We start from the raw sequence: 22,482 nt of genomic DNA on the forward strand, positions 1-22,482 counted from the left end.
ATAACTCTTCACAGGCTTATTACAGGCACACGACATAAGGAATAAATAAATTATTTTGAAAAGAAGTAACACAAATCAAAAATCCAGTAGTTCATTTGTCTGGCTTGAAATCAGGGTCAAGTAGAAGAGAGGGCAATCATATCGTATTCAGAGGATCAAAATTTCAAGATGAAATGGTTTCCAAGAGAAATAGGGTACTGGACTCCACTTGACCACACTTAAAGCTGCTCTGTTATTTATATGCTCGGGTTTGGACCAACACACTTGAAGCATGGGCACAAAAAAAAACAAAAAAACAAAAAACTACAAACATTAGAATATATTTGGATAAGAGGGAGAAGTTCCTTACTGATGAAATCGCTGTCCAGGTCCTTGCCATTGGCATTGGTCTGTCCATTTTTCGAGGTACAGTCTTTCTCTGTTGCTTTCTCTCGGCCATCTGGATTCACCAGAGGCACGATAACTATTCTTGTTCGGTCAATTAACTGGAAAACAGGCACAATACATTAAACACTGCAATAGGGCTTACACGGCTCGTTTTTGCCGCTCTCTTCTCCCGCTCGATTCCGCAGTCAATTCTCTAATCTTCCGCTCATTTTTCATATCTTTTTCCATTGACTGCAATCCGGAATCGAGCGGCAAAACTATCAGATGGGAGATCGTACATGTCAGAAATGATCTATCGAGCCATTTTAATGGCTCAAAAATGAGCCGTGTATGCCCAGCATAAGACTGGTTATAAGTGCACAGTGAGATGCTGAACAGCACAGGCTTCAACTTGGGTAGACAAAAAAGGTTAAAGGGACCGTTAAAGTGAATCTGAAGCGAATAAAAAAAAAACCATAACAGATATTTACCTAAGGAGAGCAAAGGCTCTGGGTCCTCTCGTTTCACCTCAGGCTCCTCCGTTCAAATCTCCCACCATGGGAAACTTCGGAAGTCTTCAGGAGGTTGAGTGATCCAGAAGACTGGCTGCTCCAAACTGCACATGCGCAAGTGTGCAAAAGAGTGTGCTCGTGCATGCGCAGAAGAAGCGACCTGTCTGAGGGAGCACTTAGTCTCCCGAAGACTACTGCAGCGACAGAGAGCAGTCTCCGACCCATCGGGGGAGCCAGCAGTGGAAAAAGGGGACCAGGAGATGACCGGGAATGCTCTATAGGACCCAGAGCCTTCTCTCTCCTTCGGCGAGTATTTTTTTTTTTTTTTTGCTTCAGACTCCCTTTAAAGGGACTCCGAGCAGTGCAGAAACTATGGAAAGATGCATATCATTTTAAAGCTCTCTTTCTCCTCTTTCCAATAATATATAAACCGCCGCCCTACGCCTTTTAGTTTTCGCTATTTTTGCGATTGAATTTACCGCGGCTGCGATTTCAATCGCAAAAATAGAGAAAACTAAAAGGCGTAGGGCGACGATTTAGGTGTCGCCAGAAAGAGGAGAAAGAGAGCTTTAAAATGATATCCATCTTTCCATAGTTACATTGTATTACACAGGGCGACTTTTTCTGCTGAATGGAGCTGCTGACACTGGGGAAAGTGTCGTCCTGTGTAATACAAGTAACTATGGAAAGATGGATATCATTTTAAAGCTCTCTTTCTCCTCTTTCTGGCGACACCTAAATCGTCGCCCTACACCTTTTAGTTTTCTCCATTTTCGCGATTGAAATCGCAGCCGCGGCAATTTCAATCGCAAAAATAGCGAAAACTAAAAGGCGTAGGGCGGCGGTTTATATATTATTGGAAAGAGGAGAAAGAGAGCTTTAAAATGATATGCATCTTTCCATAGTTTCTGCACTGCTCGGAGTCCCTTTAAGAACTATAAACTCCATACAGTGCTGCAAGAAATGTCAGCGCTATATAAATACTAAGTAATAAGTAAAAGACACAGGGGAAAGAGAGAGCAGCTCACCTTTGTAATGGCACTGTTCTTTTTATAGTTCAAGCAGAGAAACTCTGCAAATGTTAAGAGTAACTCTGTGCCAACAGGAGCGTTTCCATGGACTCCGGCAACAAACCGAATTTTTGGTTTCTCTGGCTCAGATACATTTGGTTTGTTGGAAATTTCCAGAGACCAAATGTAGCGATATTCAACGCTCTGACCCAATCTAGAAATAAAAAAATAATACGTATTATTTGATACAATAAGAGTGAAGGAAATTTATTACTAACTTTGGGACTCCGAGCAGTGCAGAAACTATGGAAAGATGCATACCAATTTGAAGCTCACTTTCTCCTCTTTCCAACGATATATAAACCACCGCCCTACGCCTTTTACTTTGCTATTTTCGCAATGGAAATCACAGCAAACGCAATTTCGATCGCGAAAATAAGGAAAACTAAAAGGCGTAGGGCGGCAGTTTATGTGTTGTTGAAAAGAGGAGAAAGAGAGCTTCAAAATGGTATGCATCTTTCCATAGTTACTTGTATTACACAGGACGACTTTTCCCCAAAGTCGGCAGCTCCATTCAGCTGCCGACTTTGGGGAAAAGTTGTCCTGTGTGCTACAAGCAACTATGGAAAGATGCATACCATTTTGAAGCTCTCTTTCTCCTCTTTCCAACGACACATAAACCGCCGCCCTATGCCTTTTAGTTTTCGATATTTTCGCGATCAAAATCGCGGCGGCCGGTATTTTGATCGCGAAAATATCGAAAAGTAAAAGGCGTAGGGCGGCGGTTTATATATCGTTGGAAAGAGGAGAAAGTGAGCTTCAAAATAGTATGCATCTTTACATAGTTTCTGCACTGCTCGGAGTCCCTTTAAATCATCACATCAGACAACGCTGCCATATTGTAGCATAATATAGCAAGGATGGATCCTCAAACTTGGCTACAGGTCTGTTCACATATCGAATCATGCCAAGTAGTACCACTGTTGGCTGTGATGGTGTGTGGTTCAGCATGGCCCCATTCCATAAAAGGAAATCGGGTATTGCGTCCAAGTGCTGCAGAGTTTGTTGTTTCCCCAACAGTGTCACAGTGCTATCAGTGTGAACAACGTCTTCTAACTATGGGTAGATCGCGAAGGACTGCATGGTAGATCCCGACTGCACTACATTTTCTATTCTGTATATACAATTGTGCTCCTAAAATTGTACATAGGTAGATCATTTTGACTTGCTAATTTTTAAAGTAGCCCACAAGCCAAAGAAGTGTGGGCACCTCTGAAATAAAGGGTAATCCCGACCAGTGGTGATGTTGAGGTGGTTTACACTACTGTGTAAATGTTTTCCAGACTGGGCCCTTCTCTTCAGTTATCAGTGTAAGTCAAAGATTCAGCTGACCTCACTGAAGTGTTGAACACAGGTACGCAATCAACAGAAGAATGTACACAATGTACAGGTCAGCTAGTAACAGGAGAATGAGCTTTGGACTGCATCATTTTTGTAGGCAAGTACCTACTATGCATTTTTTCCAACTATGTTTCCAACGACCGGCAATTTTTTGGAACTATGAGAGATTGTTTTTGAGATCTCATGATGTGGACGCTTAGTGATAATGACCATCTCTAGGATCTTTAAGATCCTCGACGACTACCATGCAATGTAACGCGATCGATTGAAGGCTCGTTTGCACCCATTGCATGACATAACATATACCCACCAGCAGGAGGATGGATCGGGGAAAGCTCATCAACATGGGATGTCCCTGGGATCCATCTTCCTGGGTCACGAGGTCAGTATTCAGCTTCAGAAATAACTGTACCAGGGAAAAGTATCTTATGAAACACCGAATATCACATTTCAATAAAATTAGGAGCAAGAAAGTTTACCTGGTTAGTTTAGTAATATTTGGGTAGTTAAGATTCAGTCCACGGAGAAATTCTGAAAGGTCATTATAAGATCTATAACGATACAGATCTATATCGCTTGAAGATGACAGCAGGAGGCGCTCAAGACCATTTTCAGCTGAAAGGTCCTTGATCAGAGTCTCAAACAACTTTGTGTTGGGGTCGGTCTTTTCTGGCTCTACCACAGATACTTTGCCCTTTTCTTCCTTGTGGACATTAGCCCCAGAGCGAACCAGGGTGAAGTTTGTCACCACAGCATCTCCTTTTGACACATACACGGTTTTTGTTACAGGAATATATCTGAGAGAAAAGAAAATTATTACACAGAGGATACAAATATGATTACTATCTCAGTTAGAAAGGTGTATGGCAGATACAACACAAAACATATCCCAACCATCACTAACACACATTAATAAAAATGTGAAAGGCCATAATCTCAAATACAGAGGTACTTTGGTTTGCAAGCATACGGTAATTTGTTCCAGAAATATTCTTGTAATCCAAGGCACTCTTATATCAAAGCAAATTTCCCTATAAGCTTTGATGGAAACACATGATTCTTTTCACAATCTAAAAACATTAATAGGAAAATATTTACTATTAAGTACTGTATAAAGTAACGACAGGGCCGGCGCTACCATAGAGGCAAAAGGGGAAATTGCCCCAGGGCGTGTAGGGGCCCCCAAGGTGTCCCTCCCCCCATCTTAACTGTTGCTCCCCAGGGCCTCTGCAGAGTCAATGGCAGAGTAGTGTCTCATCTGTGCTGGCGGGCAGGTGAGACACTAAACTGACATACTCTGCAGGGCCCCAGGGAGCACAGTTAAGTTGGGAGGTGATTGGGGAAGGGTCAGCAGCCAGCTCAAGGCCCCAGGGGGGATATTTGGCTGCAACAAAGGGTCCCTAATGACGCTTTTTGGTGGAAGGGGGGTATCTGTTGGGGGGGGGGGGGGGCGCGGGGAGAGGCGGTGATCCGCGGCGATTGACATCAGTAGAGGCAGAGCTGCAGCTGAAAGCTCTGCCTCTTCCAGGAAGCGCCGGCCGGATTGCCCCCCAGAAATTTGGTGGGTCTAAAGCCCTCGTTTTGCAGCGGGGATGCAGCGGGGATGCAGCGGTTTACATCTAATGAGAGTACTGACGCAAACTAGAATGTAAAAATAGCAATTTTTGTTCGCTTCAGTCTCTAACTTTTAACAAAAATTTGGGTTGGTGGAAACGAGGCGATGAGGGTTATTGTGTAGGAAGACTTTAACCTCCTGAGCGTTACGCTGCTCAGGAGGTTTTGTTACTTTTTTTTCCGGATTTTAAAATAATTGTGCCAAATGAATGCAAACCCTTTAGCTAGCACTAGGCTAGCTAGTAAATGTATTGGGCACCCCCCGATCCCCGCCGCTCCCCCCTTTATGTTACCCAGCCTGGATCCAGCGATTGGCGCAGCCTCCCCGGACAGCTCTGGTCTTCACTATGGGGAGGATCGCACATGACGTCACCGACGTCATGTGCAAACCCGATCCTCCCCATAGAGAGACCGGAGCTGTGCAGGGAGGCTGCGCGATCCCTGGATCGGGGGTGGGGGGTTAATGTATAAATGGAGGGATCGGGGGGATCGCGAGGTATCCAGTGGAGCCCAACAATTTACTAGCTACCCTAGTGCTAGCTCAAGGTTTGCATTCATTTGGCACAATTATTTAATTATGGGGGACTCTTGGGGCCACAGAGCGGTATGCCTGACAGTGTCGGGCATACCGCTAAGGAGGTTAACTATAATTAACAGAATGAATGCTATCTATTTTTTTTTTGTGGCTTTAACAAGGAACTTATCCAATGACATTTGATTTTGCCTCCTTTTTGAAAATTTTGCAGAAATGTGACATTGTACAGTCACTACACTCTGGTTAAGTACAATTCTGCACCCTCAAAGAGAGAAGAACAATCGGTTCAGTTGTACTGATGTGACATATGTACCGTATATGTACTGTACTTGTATATCATGATGTTGCTTGCTTACCAAGTCAAAATTTCATAAAAATTTTGATCGCCTTGCAAAGCGCTTGCAGACCAAGTGCCTGCAATGCAAGGTTTTTGTCTGTGGCTAAATATTCATTGTTAAACATACATAAAGCAATAGCTGCCGGTAATATGGCTGTGCTCAGGTGGTGCACAGCAATATCCCCGTTACTACCGCTAGTAGTGCATCGTCCATTATGATATTAGTGTGATCCACAGTAAATGGGTAATGCGAGCATTGCTATGGTAACACACATTACGCTATGTGTGTATTAGTAAGTGCGTTACCCTAGCAATATCCTAGAAGGATGGAGGAGCACCTGTTCCCAGCAGGGTGGAGGTAGAACTTTGTGTGCCCTGACCACCAGCTCAATTACATCCTGAGCTGCAGATACTGAACAGTTCCAGAAGGTCAGCACCACAGTTCAAAAAGTACAAAATCTTGACAGTTGTGCCAATTGCTTGTAACTGGAACCTTAGTAATGCTTGCATTAATCATGAACCTCGTGTTGCTTTGACTAACAAGCAGTACACTGCTGGCGGTAGTCACGGTTATATTGCCATATGCCACTTGCGCACAGCAGTATTACCAGTAGTATCAACCCAAATCTGTACTGTATATCAGGGATGCTCACCGGATGCAATCACGAGTTATTACTCGTGATTCAAATGAGGTTTAATTGATGCAGGTGTGCAGCGGGGATAGAAGGGGTTATTTACCCATAAATCCGCCGTCCGCCCTGCGTTCCAAAGAGCTTGAAAGTGTCCTATTGGTCGCGTTGCAAGCCTCAAAACGTCGTACTTCGTCCTTCCGGCTTGAAGGAGGAAGCGCGCCGGTGTGAGGCTTGCAACGCGACCAATAGGACGCTTGCAAGCTCTTTGGAAAAAAGGGCTGACGGCAGAATTATGGGTAAATAACCCCTTCTATCCCCACTGCACACCTGCATCAATTAAACCACATTTGAATCACAAGTAATCACTCGTGATTGCATCTGGTGAGCATCCCTGCTGTATATATGTTTAAGAGTGAATATTCAGCAGAGTAAGTGAAAAAAAAACAGATACTCGACTAAGTAATAATAATCATCCTAATGTTTGTATAGCGCTTTTCTCCTGTTGGACTCAAAGCGCTCAAGAGCTGCAGCCACTAAGGTGTGCTCAAGCGGCCACCTGCAGTGCTAGGAAGCCCAAGGACTTCTTACTGAATAGGTACTGACCCTAGCCAGGATTCAAACCCTGGTCTCCCATGTCAAAGGCAGAGCCCTTAACCAGTACACTATTCAATGGAAGGGACGCTTTCCCCTGTTCTTCTCGTCCCCATCACTGCTTGCCAGGACCTCTTTTAGACTGCGGGCTCACTCTCTATGGTCAATTCGCGGCAACGGTTGGGACGCTAACGACACAGAAAGCCTCTGGGCTAACCAGAGGCTTCCTTCTACCTAGGAAACTATGTTTTTTCACTTATATTTCACCTCGAGTACACTTTAAGCAAATATGACAGTAAGAGGTGGCAGCTGCCTCAACTCCAACTCTGAATAGCAGCTGTAAGCCAAGATGCTACACTACAGAATACAGACACCTACCCACGTGCAGAGGCTGTAACCTTATATGTACCAGGGACCAGCAATCTCCAGTAATCTCCAGCCTTGTCAGAGGTCACTGGATGATTAATGTCAGCAACACTGATAGTGGCATTATATATTCCTCCTCCATCTGTGGCGTCCAGCACAAACCCTTTAATTCCTTTGTGCACCTGAAGGATAAAGCTGTGTCAGTGTGATGTGAGCAACACCTGTTCACAGAAGAGTACAATTTTTAAGCCTTTCCCCACCTGTTTAATAAACTCCAGCAAAGATCGTCGGTTGCTTTCCCAGTATGCTGGAAGATCTGCAGCCACAGGAAATTTCACACAGCCCAACTCTATGGTCACTTCAAAGCAGTTTGTGTTGAGATAATTCCAGTCTTGCATTCCACCTAAAAATGAGAGTACAAAGAACTGTGCTAAGTACTACTAAAACAGGCTATATCCAATACAGTATTCACCAAAATTAGGTAAAAAATAATGGCCGCATTGGGGAAAAAAAAAAAAAAAAAAAAAAAAAAAAATCGAGAAAGTTAGGTTGTACCAGTTACTATAAAGGTCCGTACACACGCCGGACTGGAGGCAACGACGGGTCTGTCGTCACTTCCCGCTGGGTGGGCGTTCCAGCGACAGTCCGGCGTGTGTACAGTCTGTCGGCAGACTGATACGGCTGTTTCTGAGCGACCCGGATCGCTCAGAAACAGCCGTATCAGTCCATCGACAGACGGTACACACGCCGGACTGTCGCTGGAACGCCCACCCAGCGGGGGGTGACGACGGACCCGTCGTTGCCTCCAGTCCGGCGTGTGTACGGACCTTTAAGGTAACATGTGTTATCAATTACTGCCCAATCAGACACTGATCAGAGAGTAGCAGTCAGTTTGCCGCCCTGCACCAGCTCCATCAGAATCTGATAAAGAATCTGTAAATGGCATTGCACTGATCAAAATCAATTGGAGGTTTATCTTTTGAACCTGCTGGGGTAATTAGACCTATGGGGAGAGGCACTGAATATAATCAAATCTCCTCTTAGGGTACACACAAATCTAGAAATTTTGGCCAAGAGACAGATCTCTCTCTTATCTGATCGGGGAGAGATCTGTTGACCGCCATAAACTGAAGGCCGATTCCCGATTGATTTCAGCATGATTGATTCCCCCAACTCGGGTGTCCCGTGCAGTTATACTTTACCTGCTGCCGTCCTCGCACTTCTGCATTTGCGCCCCCACGTTACCGGTGTTATAGCATATGTACGGTGTTATAGTTTATACATGCTATATGTATGCCAGTAGTCACAGTGGAGGAAACTAGCAGGGGACATGACAGGTAAAACATAGCTGCATGGGGCACCAGGGATTGTGAGGGTATAAAACATTGGGGGGGGGGGGGGGGGGGGGGAGGAGGACAGTGACCGGTTTTACTAAGCGTTTGTTGTTCACGATTATTGCACACCGTTAACACCATACACCCGACTAAGCATGTCGGCCCGAGAATTTCCAGCATGTCCGATCGATATATGCAATCAATTTTGGCCGAAATTGGTTGCAATGTTGATTGGGCATGCTCTTGGCGGCACCGACTTTTATTATCGAATTAGATGGTTGATTGGCCACCAAGTCGAATAATCTATGAGTACTTTTAGACTTATGTGCCTATACACATTTAGATTGCCAACCAATGTGGAAAACAGATCCCTCTATAGCTCAAATCTGATCAGAGAGGAATCAAATCCACAGATACACTGCACAGAGATTTTATATAGATTTCCCCATGAATGATTGGGGGGATTGCACTTTTCAGCACATTACAATGCTAGAGGCCAGTCATAGCTCCCCAGCAGCTTCAACCAAAATGACCAGTGCAATCATAATTTAGAATGTTTTTTTGCCACAAAATGGTCAAAATTATGATCAATGCAGCTTGTTGCAATATAGATTTCAATCAGGTTTCAAAAGCATGATTGAATCTGTCAAGAAAAAAAATTGATGCGTGTATGGCCTACTTAATGTGAGTGATGGTGGTTACAGCCATTTTCAGGTCATGTAAGCAAATTCAGGTGTTCTTGGAGACTTCTTTCAGCATCTTGCAATCTGCTCTAGAATTGAACTTACTGTGATGGCCTTTTTAAGTTACAAATAGAGTGTATGAAGCCTTTTCCACTTGTAGATATTCTAGACAACGGAATGACATGTTTAACGGATTGGCTATTCTCAGGCTTTTAGACATCTATAACATTCTTGCTACAAACCCCAGAAAGTTCTTTTAATCTAGGCATGTTCTGTGCACACAAATAAACGAGTAAATCAAATGAAATGTACCGTATGTGTTTTACACAAACAGCCTCCAACATACAGTACACAAAAGAAAGTTTGGCCAAGAAGATTGTCCAGTGCCATCTCGTCCAAGAATGTACCTTGTGTACCACTGCACCACAACCTCATTTTGCGATCCAACACAGTGGAGTGCTAGAGGACTATATAGAGCAATTTTTTTCCCTACTCTACGGGACACAGTTAATTTGTTGTCCATCATCTTCTTCCTCCATTTTCTCACAGGGAAAAGTCAAAATCTGCTTCAGTTCTAAAAGTACAATAATTCCTCAATTTCCTCACTTTTGTTAATCAAGAAAAAACAAAACAAAAAACCCACACCTTAAACAGAAAATACCTTAGTCCACACTATCTTCCCTCTAAACGCACTTAACTAAGTTGGCAGACTTGTGTCTAAAGAGCAACTTGGGCAAATGAGAAATGTCTTCACTTTGAGTCCAAACTCTTATGAGCAGATCAATAACCTCATACGACTATAGTTCTGTTGTGTCCCCTAGTGAACAATACGAGAAATAATTGTATAATATCTCACCTGGAACATTATACCAGTTGGCACCATTGGTGATTCCTTGAGGAAAGTTATCATTTGGATAGATCTCCTTACATGGACTACCCGTGAACATTTTATTGTGTTCCTTTCAAAGAGGGAGAAAAGAAAATTATTATCAGCATTCTCAGAATCCCCACTAGATGCATGAATCCTCTCCAAGAAAAGAAAATCATTTATTCAGATCACAGATTGACAATGCAGGTATTTAGGAAGCCAGCTTTTCCCCCAAATGCCCTGTTTGAAGAGAGATCCTGGAATTGCCAACTGACATTTATAATATCTTCTTAAAGAGAAACTCCGACCAAGAATTGAACTTCATCCCAATCAGTAGCTGCTACCCCCCTTTTACATGAGAAATCTATTTTTTTTCTCAAACGGATCATCAGGGGGCTCTGTAGGACTGATTTTGTGGTGAAACCCCTCCCACAAATGAGGTCAGTGCCTTGTTGCATTGTGGGACATACCAGCTGTTTACAAATGCCAAAAAAGCAAGAACCATCTCTTTCCAGTGACATCACCTGCCAGCAGTAAACATGTCACCATGTGATAAATGTCAGAATGTAAATCAGGAAGAGGAAAGATTTTACAGTGGGCAAACACTGACTAAATCATATATATATATATATATATATATATATATATATATATATATATATATATATATATACATATATATACATATATATATATATATACATATATATACATATATATATATATATATATATATATATATATATATATATACACATACACACACAAATATTATATATATTATATTCAAAAATTAAGCACTTTTTTTATTACATTATTTTCACTGGAGTTCCTCTTTAAAAACAGAAAAAAAACTCCACCAAACCTTCCAGTCACAGCACACAACAATGAGTTGCCCGGACCATCTTAGGCTTGGCTTAACAGCTCCCCCCCCCCCCCCCCCCCTATGCAAATAAACTTGTTGTATTTGACACACACATTGGCATTTTTTTGTGTCTGCTTGGAAGAGGTTAGTCCACCACTGCCTCCTCATGTTTTAAACTTTTTAGATACTTTTATCCTTTTGGCACCTCTGTATCCATAATACGGTATACTTTGAAAGTTGTTCACATAGGTTTGGAATAATCAGGCATTTGAGGGGTGGCAGGAATCTATGTATTTGTGCCGCAAGCATGGTCTTTCCAGGACGCTCGATCGATCATTACAATGATCGGGCAGCCACATTGCAGCATCAATCTCTGCCAGGCTCGATCATTCTGATGTAATCTAGCAGGAATTGAGGTCACAAATTGGGTAATGTATGGGCGCATGAATACCTTAACTGCATGTACATGTCCATGTCCTTGTAGAGAATTGATGCTGTGTCGATTGCAGAGTAGTTGATTTGATTTAAGATGTTCTCTGTCTATGCACCCGGTAGGTAGTTAGCTGATAAATATGGTTTACTATTTATTACAAATTACTTTTGAGAGTGTGCTCACTTTTGCACAATACTATATTCAGTATGAGCAGGATGTATTAGCAGTGTAGATAGATATATAGGTTAGTGGGATGTATTAGCCGTGTAAATAGATATATAGGATAGCAGGGTGTATTAGAACTGGATACAGATGTATAACTTTCTTACCTAGATTTTGTAAGCTACATGATGTAAGCTAGCATAGTGTACTTCATATTAGCATACTGTGTGCTGCAGTTCTTCCTTCTGACACATGGGGGTGCTGTGGTGATGTATGTCGGTATTATTTTCTAAGACAACTGTTGCATTGTTTTTTGTCTTGTTTTCGCAAGCCTGTATACTGAAGAATTATAATGAAGATACAATGCAACTTGGCGCTTTTTCAGTGCTTTGCTGATTGCCGGCTGATCACTACTCTCCAACCTTTAAACATTTTTTAGCGCTACCTCAAACCTTATTTTTTCAGATAAGTATTATTATTATTATTATTTATTGTATTTATAAAGCGCCAACATATTACGCAGCACTGTATACTTAGGCCATTTGCCTTCAACCTCTGGCCAAGTTGTGCTCCTTACTAAATATAACCTAAAACATACTGCCTGGAAGCATAACGGTGCACATTACCCTCATCTCTTGTTTCCGTTAGATTGTAAACCTGCAAGGGCAGGGCCCTCTCACGAGTTTGTGAAATTGCTATACATTTTGTTCATATTACATTTGTTACTGTAAACACTATGATGTCTACCAATTCTGTTTTATATACCAACATCTATATTTTATGTATACCATTGTCTGTATAATATTATGCATCACATATTTGTTTCATACTCTGTACAGTGTCACAAAATACACTGTACAAAATAATATACTGTAAAACAATAGGTCATAAAGACTCGTCAGATGCTTTGTGTGTGTGACCTGTAGGCTTTCTAATATAGCTTTAGAAGTTTTGACTAGTGTACATGGGTGCAAGACATCTGTCCCCAGCAATGTATACGAGGATGACTGCACAATTTATGACTAAGGACAAAATCTCACTTTATAATACATATATTCAAAAGTCATTTATCAGAGCAAACAAAAATATCACTAAGTCAAAACATGGCCATTCTAAAATGGAAACACGCATAATGTCACAAGTCTGCTTTACGTCATATGATGTGAACATGTTTTCATGTTAAAGAATATGGATAGAGAGATTTCTGCCAGATTGCACTCCCACCACCAGATAGCTCAAATTAGCTAGCTCTTTATAAACAGAGCTCAGTGCAATGACAGTGTGCATGTCTCTGCGGGTGTTTTGCTGGCGGTGTATAATCCAGGAAATAAGTGCTGTGTCATGTCCCAGAATGCACTGGGACAACAGCAGGGGGCCTGCCCCATACTACAACAGTATCTAGAGATAATCAGGGGGCTGGCAAGAAACACCCACATGACCTATAGCATCATGTATTAATCAGGTAAAACCAAAGATTATGTTAATATTAACTGTTTAAAGGACCACTCCAACAGAAAAAAGTTAGAAGTTGCAATCTGACAGAACAGACAGGTTTTGGACTAGTGCATCTCCTCATGGGGGATTCTTAGGGTTTTATTTGATTTCAGAAGCATTTCCTGAATGGCACTTAAAATGCCAAAAGAGTAATATACCAGCCGGCCTCCTACTCACTTGTACGCTATTTTGGCAGTTAGACTTAGCAACTGCCATTCAGGAAATGATTTTTAAATCAAAGAAAACCCTGAGAATACTCCATGAGGAGATGGACTAGTTCAAAACCTGTTGGTTCTGTCAGTGATTGCATAGCGTACTGGTAAAGAGAGCTTTCTCTAACAGGAGACCAGGGTTCGAATCTCGGCTCTTCCTGTTGAGTAAAGCCTGCACTTATTCAGTGAGGAGTCCTTGGGCAAGGCTCCCCTAACACTGCTACTGCCTAAAGAGCGCTACCTAGTGGCTGCAGCTCTGGTGCTTTGAGTCTTCCGGGAGAAAAGCGCAATATAAATGTTCTGCGTCCGTCTGTGAGCTTTTAACTGTTTACTTTTTTTTGAAGTTCTGAGAGTGGTCCTTTACAGAGTCCCTAGGGAGCAAAGCACTATATATACAGATGGAAAACAGAAAAATGCACCTTGTATGTATTTAGAGAGCGTAGCCTGTCCAATCCCCCCATTTGAGTCTATTCACAAGTTGTAATGTGATCCCCCCGCCGTGTCACCTGACTGCCATCACAGAGAAAGTCATTTGAAAGCACAGGATGTTTAACAATATGTCTGCTTCCATGAGAGCAGGAAGTAGACACACTGCAGATTTATTGCAGGATTTGTATCAGCTGTAACAAAGAAATGTTTTTCTTTAAAGGTTATTATGCTGTTGTGTATATTTTAGAGCGGAGATGAAGTTCTGCATTCAGGTCTGCTTTAATAGTGGATGTAAAAAATTGAGAAGCAATCTCTGACTACAGCCACCCTCTCTACGATGGAAAGAACAACCATACCAAATAAATAGGACAAGTCTCAGGTAGAAAGTAAGGATTAAGCAACTTTGGAAAAAAGGAAGTTAAGGCATGGAAAGGTAAGGAGCAGGATAATGGTGTAACATGATGAGAGTAAAGAGTAAAGAATATCCAATTGGATCACAAACCTCTTCCCCCTGGGATCACATACGGCAGCCATGTATTCAGCAGACAGACAGACAGGCTCTGCAGCTGGCGGAAACTTCTAACTGAACTCACCTTGGAATAGGAGAGCGCTAGCTGCTGGAACACAGAATCATCTGGGGATTTGCTGTACATAGACAGGCCTTTCTCGTCATCATCATAGGGATAATTAACCACAAGGGAGCCTGCAGACACAACACCATGTTTAGAAAAGGTTTGCAAGTACAGAAATGACAGGCATATCCAGGGATCAACTTAAGCTCCGTACACATGCTAGACCACAGTCATCAGAAAACGAGAAATCCCCGATGGTTAGCGATGAGTGGACGATGTTGTTGCACATTTGAATTCAGTGAAGGCACAACAACAATCAGATCATTACTAGATGTATGAAAATGAAGACTCAGATATGCGAGATTCACAACACTTGAATAATTTGGATTGATCGATTTAATTGCTATCGTGTGGAACAAACGATTAATACAGATTATTGTCCGGACCAATCTGCCAGGATGGTTGAGTCTACATGATCCATAATCGTTGTCTTTTATAGTCGTTGGGTCACAAAAAATAAATAAAAAAAATGATTGTCCGATCGACCCATTGTTTATGTTCGTTTCTGACAACCACAATCTAACGTGTGTACAGAGCTTTAGAAACACAATGGACTTATCACTGCCTGAAGTAGTACGGATAAAGTAATGTCTCGTTATTAAAAAAAAAAAAACAACAACAAATTTTACCTTTTTTTTTTTTTTCATTTAAAAGTTTACCAGAGGTTTTTATCAGCCTACTTCTGCAGCCTGCCCAACCACAGAAATTTGAGGCCCCTAAGGACTAATGTATTTTTTATTGCACACATTAGGCCAGAGTAAACAATACCTTTTCATAAACAGAGGGGGGGGGGGGGTAATTAGGACAACTGCTTTAATGCTATCTTCACACTTTCCCTCTGAATAAATAAGGGTAGCTAGAAGGGGAGGGGGGAAAATGGCAGCTCCGACAGCTATTAGAAACCAGGAGAAATTTCAGGAAAAAAAAGGTGCTTAGTCCTTGCTGAGCTCTAACTGCTTCAGAGGATGGACAGCAACTGTGGACATGCTTCAGTTATGGTGGACCTGTCCCAAATGAATTCATTTCTACGGACTACTGCATTCTTCGTTCTATACTGTCATTTGGAAAAACTCATGGGAAGCACTACTCCACAAGAAAATTGAGATTCTATCTGCATCCCAGAATAGACTGGCTTCTTTAATCTTTGTAGCTGCAAAAACATACTGTTGCTAGAAGCTGGAAAAAGCCCACGGCTCATTTCTCTGAGGTGAAATTCCGGGTAAATTCTATAGTAATTAACGAAAATCTCAATAGCATATTTCCCAACTCCTCTAAGAAGTTCTTGGTAGTATGGGATCCTTAGATACAGCTTGAACTTCCCATTCTGAGAAAGGTTTCCACTATGAGATCTGTGGTGGATTTGTCTAGTTAAAGGGGCAGTTTAGTGAAAATTATTATTTACATTAATCACATATTAATGTATGTGATTAATATGGAAAGCATGTCTTTCTCCATAGACCTTGTGTTAAAAAAAGTAGATGCTATCACTTAATTTTGCTTTGGCAGAGAGCTGAGCTGGCTCATTAGCATACTATGCGACGGGCTTCAGCCTGCTTATAGCAGACACTCCAGCTGATTTATAACTGACTCACACACTACTGAGAGCTGCTGTTCTGAGTTCTCTGTAACTAGCTAAGTGAATAGATAAAGCAGGCTGCTAATTAGTTACTTATGTAGCAGCCTGTTTGTTTATTTACTTACCTAGTTACAGAGAACAGCAGCTCTCTGTGGTGAGTGAGTCAGCGTTATCAGCTGGAGTGTCTGCTATCAGTGAAGTCTGGTCCACCACATAGTGACACAGCTCAGCTCTCTGTAGTGTATGAGCCAGCGTTATAAATCAGCTGGAGTGTCTGCTATAAGCAGGCTGAAGCCTGTCGCATAGTATGCGAATGAGCCAGCTCAGCTCTCTGCCAAAGCAAAATTAAGTGATAGCATCTACTTTTTTTAACACAAGGTCTATGGAGAAAGATATGCTCTCCATATTAAATAACTGATATGTGATTAATGTAAATAATAATTTTCACTAAACTGCCCCTTTAAACAACTCTGGCCACATCATGATTTTCACTTCTATTTTCCACCCATTACTCTTGCTAAGCCATCTGTACCGTTCATCTTGCTTTTCATTTTTTCTTTTCTGGAGAAGGTGGGGATACATCAAAGGGCCCAACGCCCCTAAAAACTGATTTAGCTCTGCGGATGGTGGACTTTGTTATGCTGACCTGATGTACTTGAAACGGGAACATAGGGCTGGTGTGCGGCAACCTGTGGCCTGGCCAGACTCCTGAGTTGTTGCCATGATACCGTCTAACACTATGTTCTTTATATCAGGACATAGTCTGTGGTCATTAATGATTAGGAATAATGCCTCCTTTGTAACCCTTCTTGATCTCTCTCCACCCCCTGCATGAGCCAATGTTTTCTTGGTTATTGTTTCCCGTGTTACAACTGGTTCAGAAACTAATAAAAATGTTGAAATAGCATTGCATGTTAGGCAAGTCTCCATACTAGATAGTTATGGTAAGATTGCACAAAGGTTGTGCTATAACACCGTAAGCTGGATGAAAAGCATTGCAGCAAGACAATGAGCTTCTCTACCACTTGCAAGACAAAAAATGAGGGAGGGAGACACAGAGAGCCCGATATTCTGTAGTATGTACTGTATTAGGTAAGGTGAAAAATGATTGTAGGATTTTACTCACAAGTCTGGGTTACCATCCAGGTAACCACTATGCAGGCAGGTAGGGAGAATTAGACCTGTCCCCACTCAGGATTAAGAAGTCGCTCTCTGTAGTTCAGAAGAAAAGGGGCCAAATCCCCTCCACCTAGGGTGGACTCGAATTGTATGCAGTAGTACAGAGGTGCCAGTAGTGTAAAATATTTGGTAAAAAGGTTAAAATGAGGGAGGTTAGTGGTGGACTTACCTCTCCAATGCCAACACAAGATAAAGTTGATTTTTTTCAAAAAACAATAATTTATTCACATACTCCAAGAAAATGCAAGCGTTTCGATGGGCATGTCCCACTTCATCAGGCTATAAAAACAGGAGTATCAAAACTTGTGCCAAGGGTAACAAAGTTTAGTGCCTCTGTGAAGTGGGAAATGCCCACGAAACGAGTTGTTTGAAAAAAACAAAAAACTTTATCTTGTGTTGGCATTGGGGAGGCAAGTCCACCACTAACCTCCCTCATTTTAACCTTTTTATCAAATATTTTACACTACTGGCGCCTCTGTACTACTGCGTACACTTCTCTACCACAGTGACTTTCTCAAATACAACATATTTGTAGCATTGGTTAGATTCAGAACTCAAGAAATGAGATTTAATGCAGCAACTTTAAGTTCACAGGAAATGAACTGAAAATAGGACGATTCACAGGAAGTTACTTTCAGGAAGTGCTACTCAGAAAGGAAGATGAACACACTATAGCAGGCGTTCTCAAACTGGGTGCCGCGGCACCCTGGTGTGCCTTGAGCACCTCCCATGGGTGCCTCGGCATGCCTCCCCATCCTTTGTACAATGCCATCAGGTAATGCAACCAGCTGCATTACCTGCCAGTTAACCTTTAAGCATAATGGGGGAGAGGGCCACTGACTACTTAGAGGTGGATGCTGCCTAATAGGCATCACTAGCTACTTGGAGGGGGTGCTACTTATTAAAGGTCATAACGGTATTTTGGTAGTTGTTGCCGAGGGGTGCCTTGAAAAAATGTCAAAGCCATCAAGGGCGCCCTCACCCAAAAAGTTTAAGAACCACTGCACTATAGGTTAAAGCAGACTTGGACCATGAACAGATATCTACTAACAACCAGCATTGTTGGCATCACTATGCTACTACTTAGTAAATAGTAAACCAGAAGTAATTATTGCAGGAAGTCCTGTAAAGACGTAGCAGGGAGACAGGAAATATTTATTTCAACAAAGGGGCTTGGCAGCTTCGTCCTCAACAGAACAATTAAAAAAACATGCATGTCAATGGCCATTTAAAAGAAAAGATACATTTTTCGCTCTAAAACGTCCATGCACAGAAGGGAGCATTTTTCTTCGCTCATCAGCCAAGAAGATAAAATTGTATAACTAAATCTCTCCATTTGACTGGCTGTTATGAGAAGTATTTGTTAAACTGTGAAGCAGATGGCAACAGCAGTATTTATGGCATCCCTAGAGATGTGCACACAAGCAGCTATTATACAAAACTGAGTTATGAGAGCTTCACAAGTTCACATTGCTCAATTTCCCTTTGCATTTCTCATATAGATCTGGCCCAGCAAGTGCAGACTGTCTGTTCTATGGCTTCGTGGCTTCTTCCTTCACTACTGTACAGAAATAGCATACTACTAATGCACTATTAATGAAAGAAACAGCGAATCCATAGGCTAGTCTGAGAAATACTGTAGCTTTACCAGCATACAGGAGTGTAAATAACAGCTGGCAAAGTGTTCATGCCCCAACTTAAGAATATTTTCCCAACCTCCTCTAAGACAGTGAAGCAAAAATGACTCACCCCTCCCCTTCAGACTAAAAAATATGCAAGTCAACTGGCCTTCTCCAAATATTGGCTCTAGACTGTTCCAAGGACACTAGCTGGGGATCCTTGCTGAGGAATGGTTAGTAATGCTTCAAGTACTATGGCAGTAGCGTAACTATAAACCTCTGGGCTCCAATGCGGAATTTGAACTTAAGCCCCCACCCCAGCCATGCAAATGTACTTTCGATCTGTGTTCAAAGATGCAGATGTAAGGGGAAGTCAGGGGTTAGTGACAGCAAGAATGCCGACAGCTGTGTACAGTTTTCAGCACCACCAGGAGAGGAGGAGCAGACATGCCCGCAGAGTACATTGCTGGCCACGTCCCCTGAAAGTAACTTGACAGTTGTCGGCAGTGTCGGGGAGGGAGGGGAGAAAGTATCTGTACTAAGGCACTTACCGAAGAGCACAGGACTGGTCACAGTTTCAACCCCAGGCCCTACTCCACTGTACAATGGAATAAGTGACCCCGCTATGTAAAATGTGTAATAATAGTAACACTGCTTCGTTAGTTCTTTATTTTAATGTCCAGCCATACTTTAGGCTTGATCCAGAAGTCAGTCATAGGGGTATATTTACAAAAGGTCGCTAAACTTGTAAACAATGCATGGTAAGTTTACAGTTTATGTAGAGAGTTATGCAAATAGCTTCCGTGGTCCGCCTGTGGTCTGAGTCCAGAGCAGATGCGTTAACACCACAGGCTATATGGGAAACGCATCCACCAGCGGAAAGCTTACCGCAATGGACCCCACAGATCTGTTGCAGAGTGACAAGTGAGAACGGCTCCTATTTATAAAATAGGATCTGTTCAGTGTCAGTTTTGCGATGAGCGGAGAACGAACAAACAGAAAAATGTCTGTTTTCATCTCAAGTAGGAACAAAATCCTTACTGACCTTTTGTGAATATACTCCATAATGAGATAAGCTGTTGCAAAACTACAAAAGCAAAGACTGGAGTTGCTGCTAATCTGCACAGGTGACATGCAGACAATGTGTCACCAACTGGATTTCACGGTAATCGTTCCATCCTTGGAGACAGGCCACAGGAGAACAGCCTATTGTCTGACGATTCTCAAGAGGATGTTTACCAAACTGTAATTTTATAACAATCGGAGGAAACCTGAATGCACCAGTCATGCTACTTCTTATGAAGAGCTCAACATGGGGGGAGGGTAGAAGGATACTTCATTTAAAAAAAATTAGATTTCTTAAAGTGTACGAAAGGCGTATCCTCCCCCCCCCCCCCAAAAAAAAAAAAAAAAAAAAAAAAAAAAAAACAGATAGTATCCTTTGGTTCTTGCAAAGGCTTCCTGTGCCCTTCTTTCCCCCACTGGTGCCACGCATGGACCCCCAGAACCTATCAGTCAATAGTTTATCGGATAAGTTACGCTGCTGCGCTCCTCTTCATGTATGAGTGCAGCAGTGCCATCAATGAGTGGCTCCATGCTACTGCACAGGCGTAGGCGTACTGGCGCAGCATGGCAACGCCCATGCATAGAGAGGAGTGCGGTTGTAATTTACAAAGGGGTCCCGAGCAGCGGTAGTGTTCTCCAGGAGGACACGGGAAAGATAATTTAACTGAACACTGAAGGATGCCATCCGATACAACACAAATCACTGTCATATAGTCAGATACTATTTGACATAGGCATTTCCAGCATCACAATGTAGCACAAGTCATGGTTATTTCACAACATACCTCCATGCAGATTAGCTGACAGAACAAAGGGGTAGTTTCTAAGCCAGCTCATCACTGCCAGTGTTTCCAGTTGTGGAGGGTCGGTGATCTGGAAAAACTGGTCAGGGAAATTACGATTAAGATCATAATTGTTGCTGTTGTTTCTGCCGACTACGCCGTCACGGTCTCCTGCACAGAAAAGCAAAAGCAGAAGAACAATGTCAGTTTGTATTAGGGTGTAATTTAGGAAGATTTCATTCTGAATCCACTTTAACAGACAGTTTAATTAAAAGCCCTAGTTTCATTAAAACCCTCAGCGTCTATGATCTGAAACACTTGAGCAACATGTCATATGATACAGTCTCTAACGCAACACAAGGCCCATCATTCAGCACTGCTGAGAAAAAGTTGCTGCAACCCACAGCAGCCTATCTGATTTCACTTCCCTGTTTGGCCACCATGAACGTCACTAAGACAACATTAACATTATATACATTGCAAAACGCAAGCATTTTTATGCATGCCTTTTGCAATGTATTCATATCTGCCTCTGAGCGGAAGAAAAAAAAATATGCAAGATGAATCCTTACTTTTTCGATCCATAAAAAAAAAAACAGCTGTTGTGAAAATAAGCAGTAGAAGGCAGTAGAACAACAATGAGCACTACTTTATTTTTAAGGTTTGGACAGGCTTTAGTAAAGTTGTGGTGGTGGTGGAACGTAATGTGCTGCTCCGTGCATTTTCTAATCTCCGTGATCTGGTGTCATGTTGCATCTCGGTGCTGGGATGAAATAGTGTGAGAGGAATTTTCTGTAGCAGTTTGTGACTGGATTAATCGTTCCTCCTTACTTACATGCACCAGATGAGTTTCATCATTCTGCTTAAAGGATCACTATCACTGAAAAGTGTAAAAAATTTAAAATACAGTACATCCGTTTAAAATGTACATTTTTCCTATGGCGCTGTCACCTACGGTAGAAAAGAAAAAGATGAAATAACTGACAGGTTTTGGACCAGTCCATCTCCTCATGGGTAATTCTCAGTATTGCCTTTGTTCTTTACAAAAGCACTCCCTGGAAAGGCTCTATACAAAAATGTCAGCCAGCTTCTCTACTCATTTGCACAATGTTTTGACAGGGTGACTGAGCAGCTGCCAGCCAGTAAATGCTTTTGAAAAATTAAGAAATAACCGGCGCAGAACTCTCCCAGCATCGGGAGCTCAATGGGACGTATGTGCGGCTGGGCATGCCGGGTGGGGGGTTTGGAGGTTTGTAAAGGGAAACAAAGGGAAAGAAAATAGAATTTTATTTCAGCTTTACAGCAAATATATTGGGTATATTGGGTTCAAATTCAAAAACAAGGATTATGCAGACTGGTATAGTAGTGTTCTCACATACCATCTATACATCTTGGCTCAGTGCAGGTCACAGGGGCAATTCATGCTTAACAGGTAGTAATTATCACAGAGGTGTGTCCTCACTGACATTAACATTGTTACTGTACTTAACGTTTTGTAGCAGCCTATTAAACATGGAGGCAAATTATTAACTTGTTCATTATACAGTAACGTCAAGTTTATAAAAACAGAGGACATCATAAAATGTGTATAATAAGAGGTTACCCACAGTGAAAACTACAAGTAGTTTATGTTTTCAGTAGTTAAAGAGATTGTAGCAGATATAATAATACATAGTGGAACTGAGAACGCTTGAACTTTACTAATGGTCTGTGAAGCCATCATCATTGCATTAAAGATTAAACCCAGGAAGTACAATTCCCCCCTCCCACTCGACTTCTTCAAAG

At 42.0% G+C, this 22,482-nt stretch overlaps 1 protein-coding gene across 1 annotated transcript in view; it reads right to left on the reverse strand.

Moving 5' to 3' along the window:
• Nucleotides 1-22,482, reverse strand: part of CPD (carboxypeptidase D) — a 159,822-nt gene that overhangs the window by 26,719 nt on the left and 110,621 nt on the right. Inside the window, exons 7-14 of the mRNA XM_068270312.1 lie at nt 20,701-20,868; nt 14,438-14,547; nt 10,238-10,340; nt 7,625-7,767; nt 7,377-7,546; nt 3,769-4,086; nt 1,907-2,102; nt 350-485 (exon numbers count right to left, since the gene is read on the reverse strand). Of these exons, the coding sequence (XP_068126413.1) occupies nt 350-485; nt 1,907-2,102; nt 3,769-4,086; nt 7,377-7,546; nt 7,625-7,767; nt 10,238-10,340; nt 14,438-14,547; nt 20,701-20,868 (1,344 nt within the window). The remainder of the gene's footprint in view (nt 1-349; nt 486-1,906; nt 2,103-3,768; nt 4,087-7,376; nt 7,547-7,624; nt 7,768-10,237; nt 10,341-14,437; nt 14,548-20,700; nt 20,869-22,482) is intronic.

The sequence above is a fragment of the Hyperolius riggenbachi genome, chromosome 2 (assembly GCF_040937935.1).
Source record: "Hyperolius riggenbachi isolate aHypRig1 chromosome 2, aHypRig1.pri, whole genome shotgun sequence".
NCBI classification, from domain to species: Eukaryota; Metazoa; Chordata; class Amphibia; order Anura; family Hyperoliidae; genus Hyperolius; species Hyperolius riggenbachi.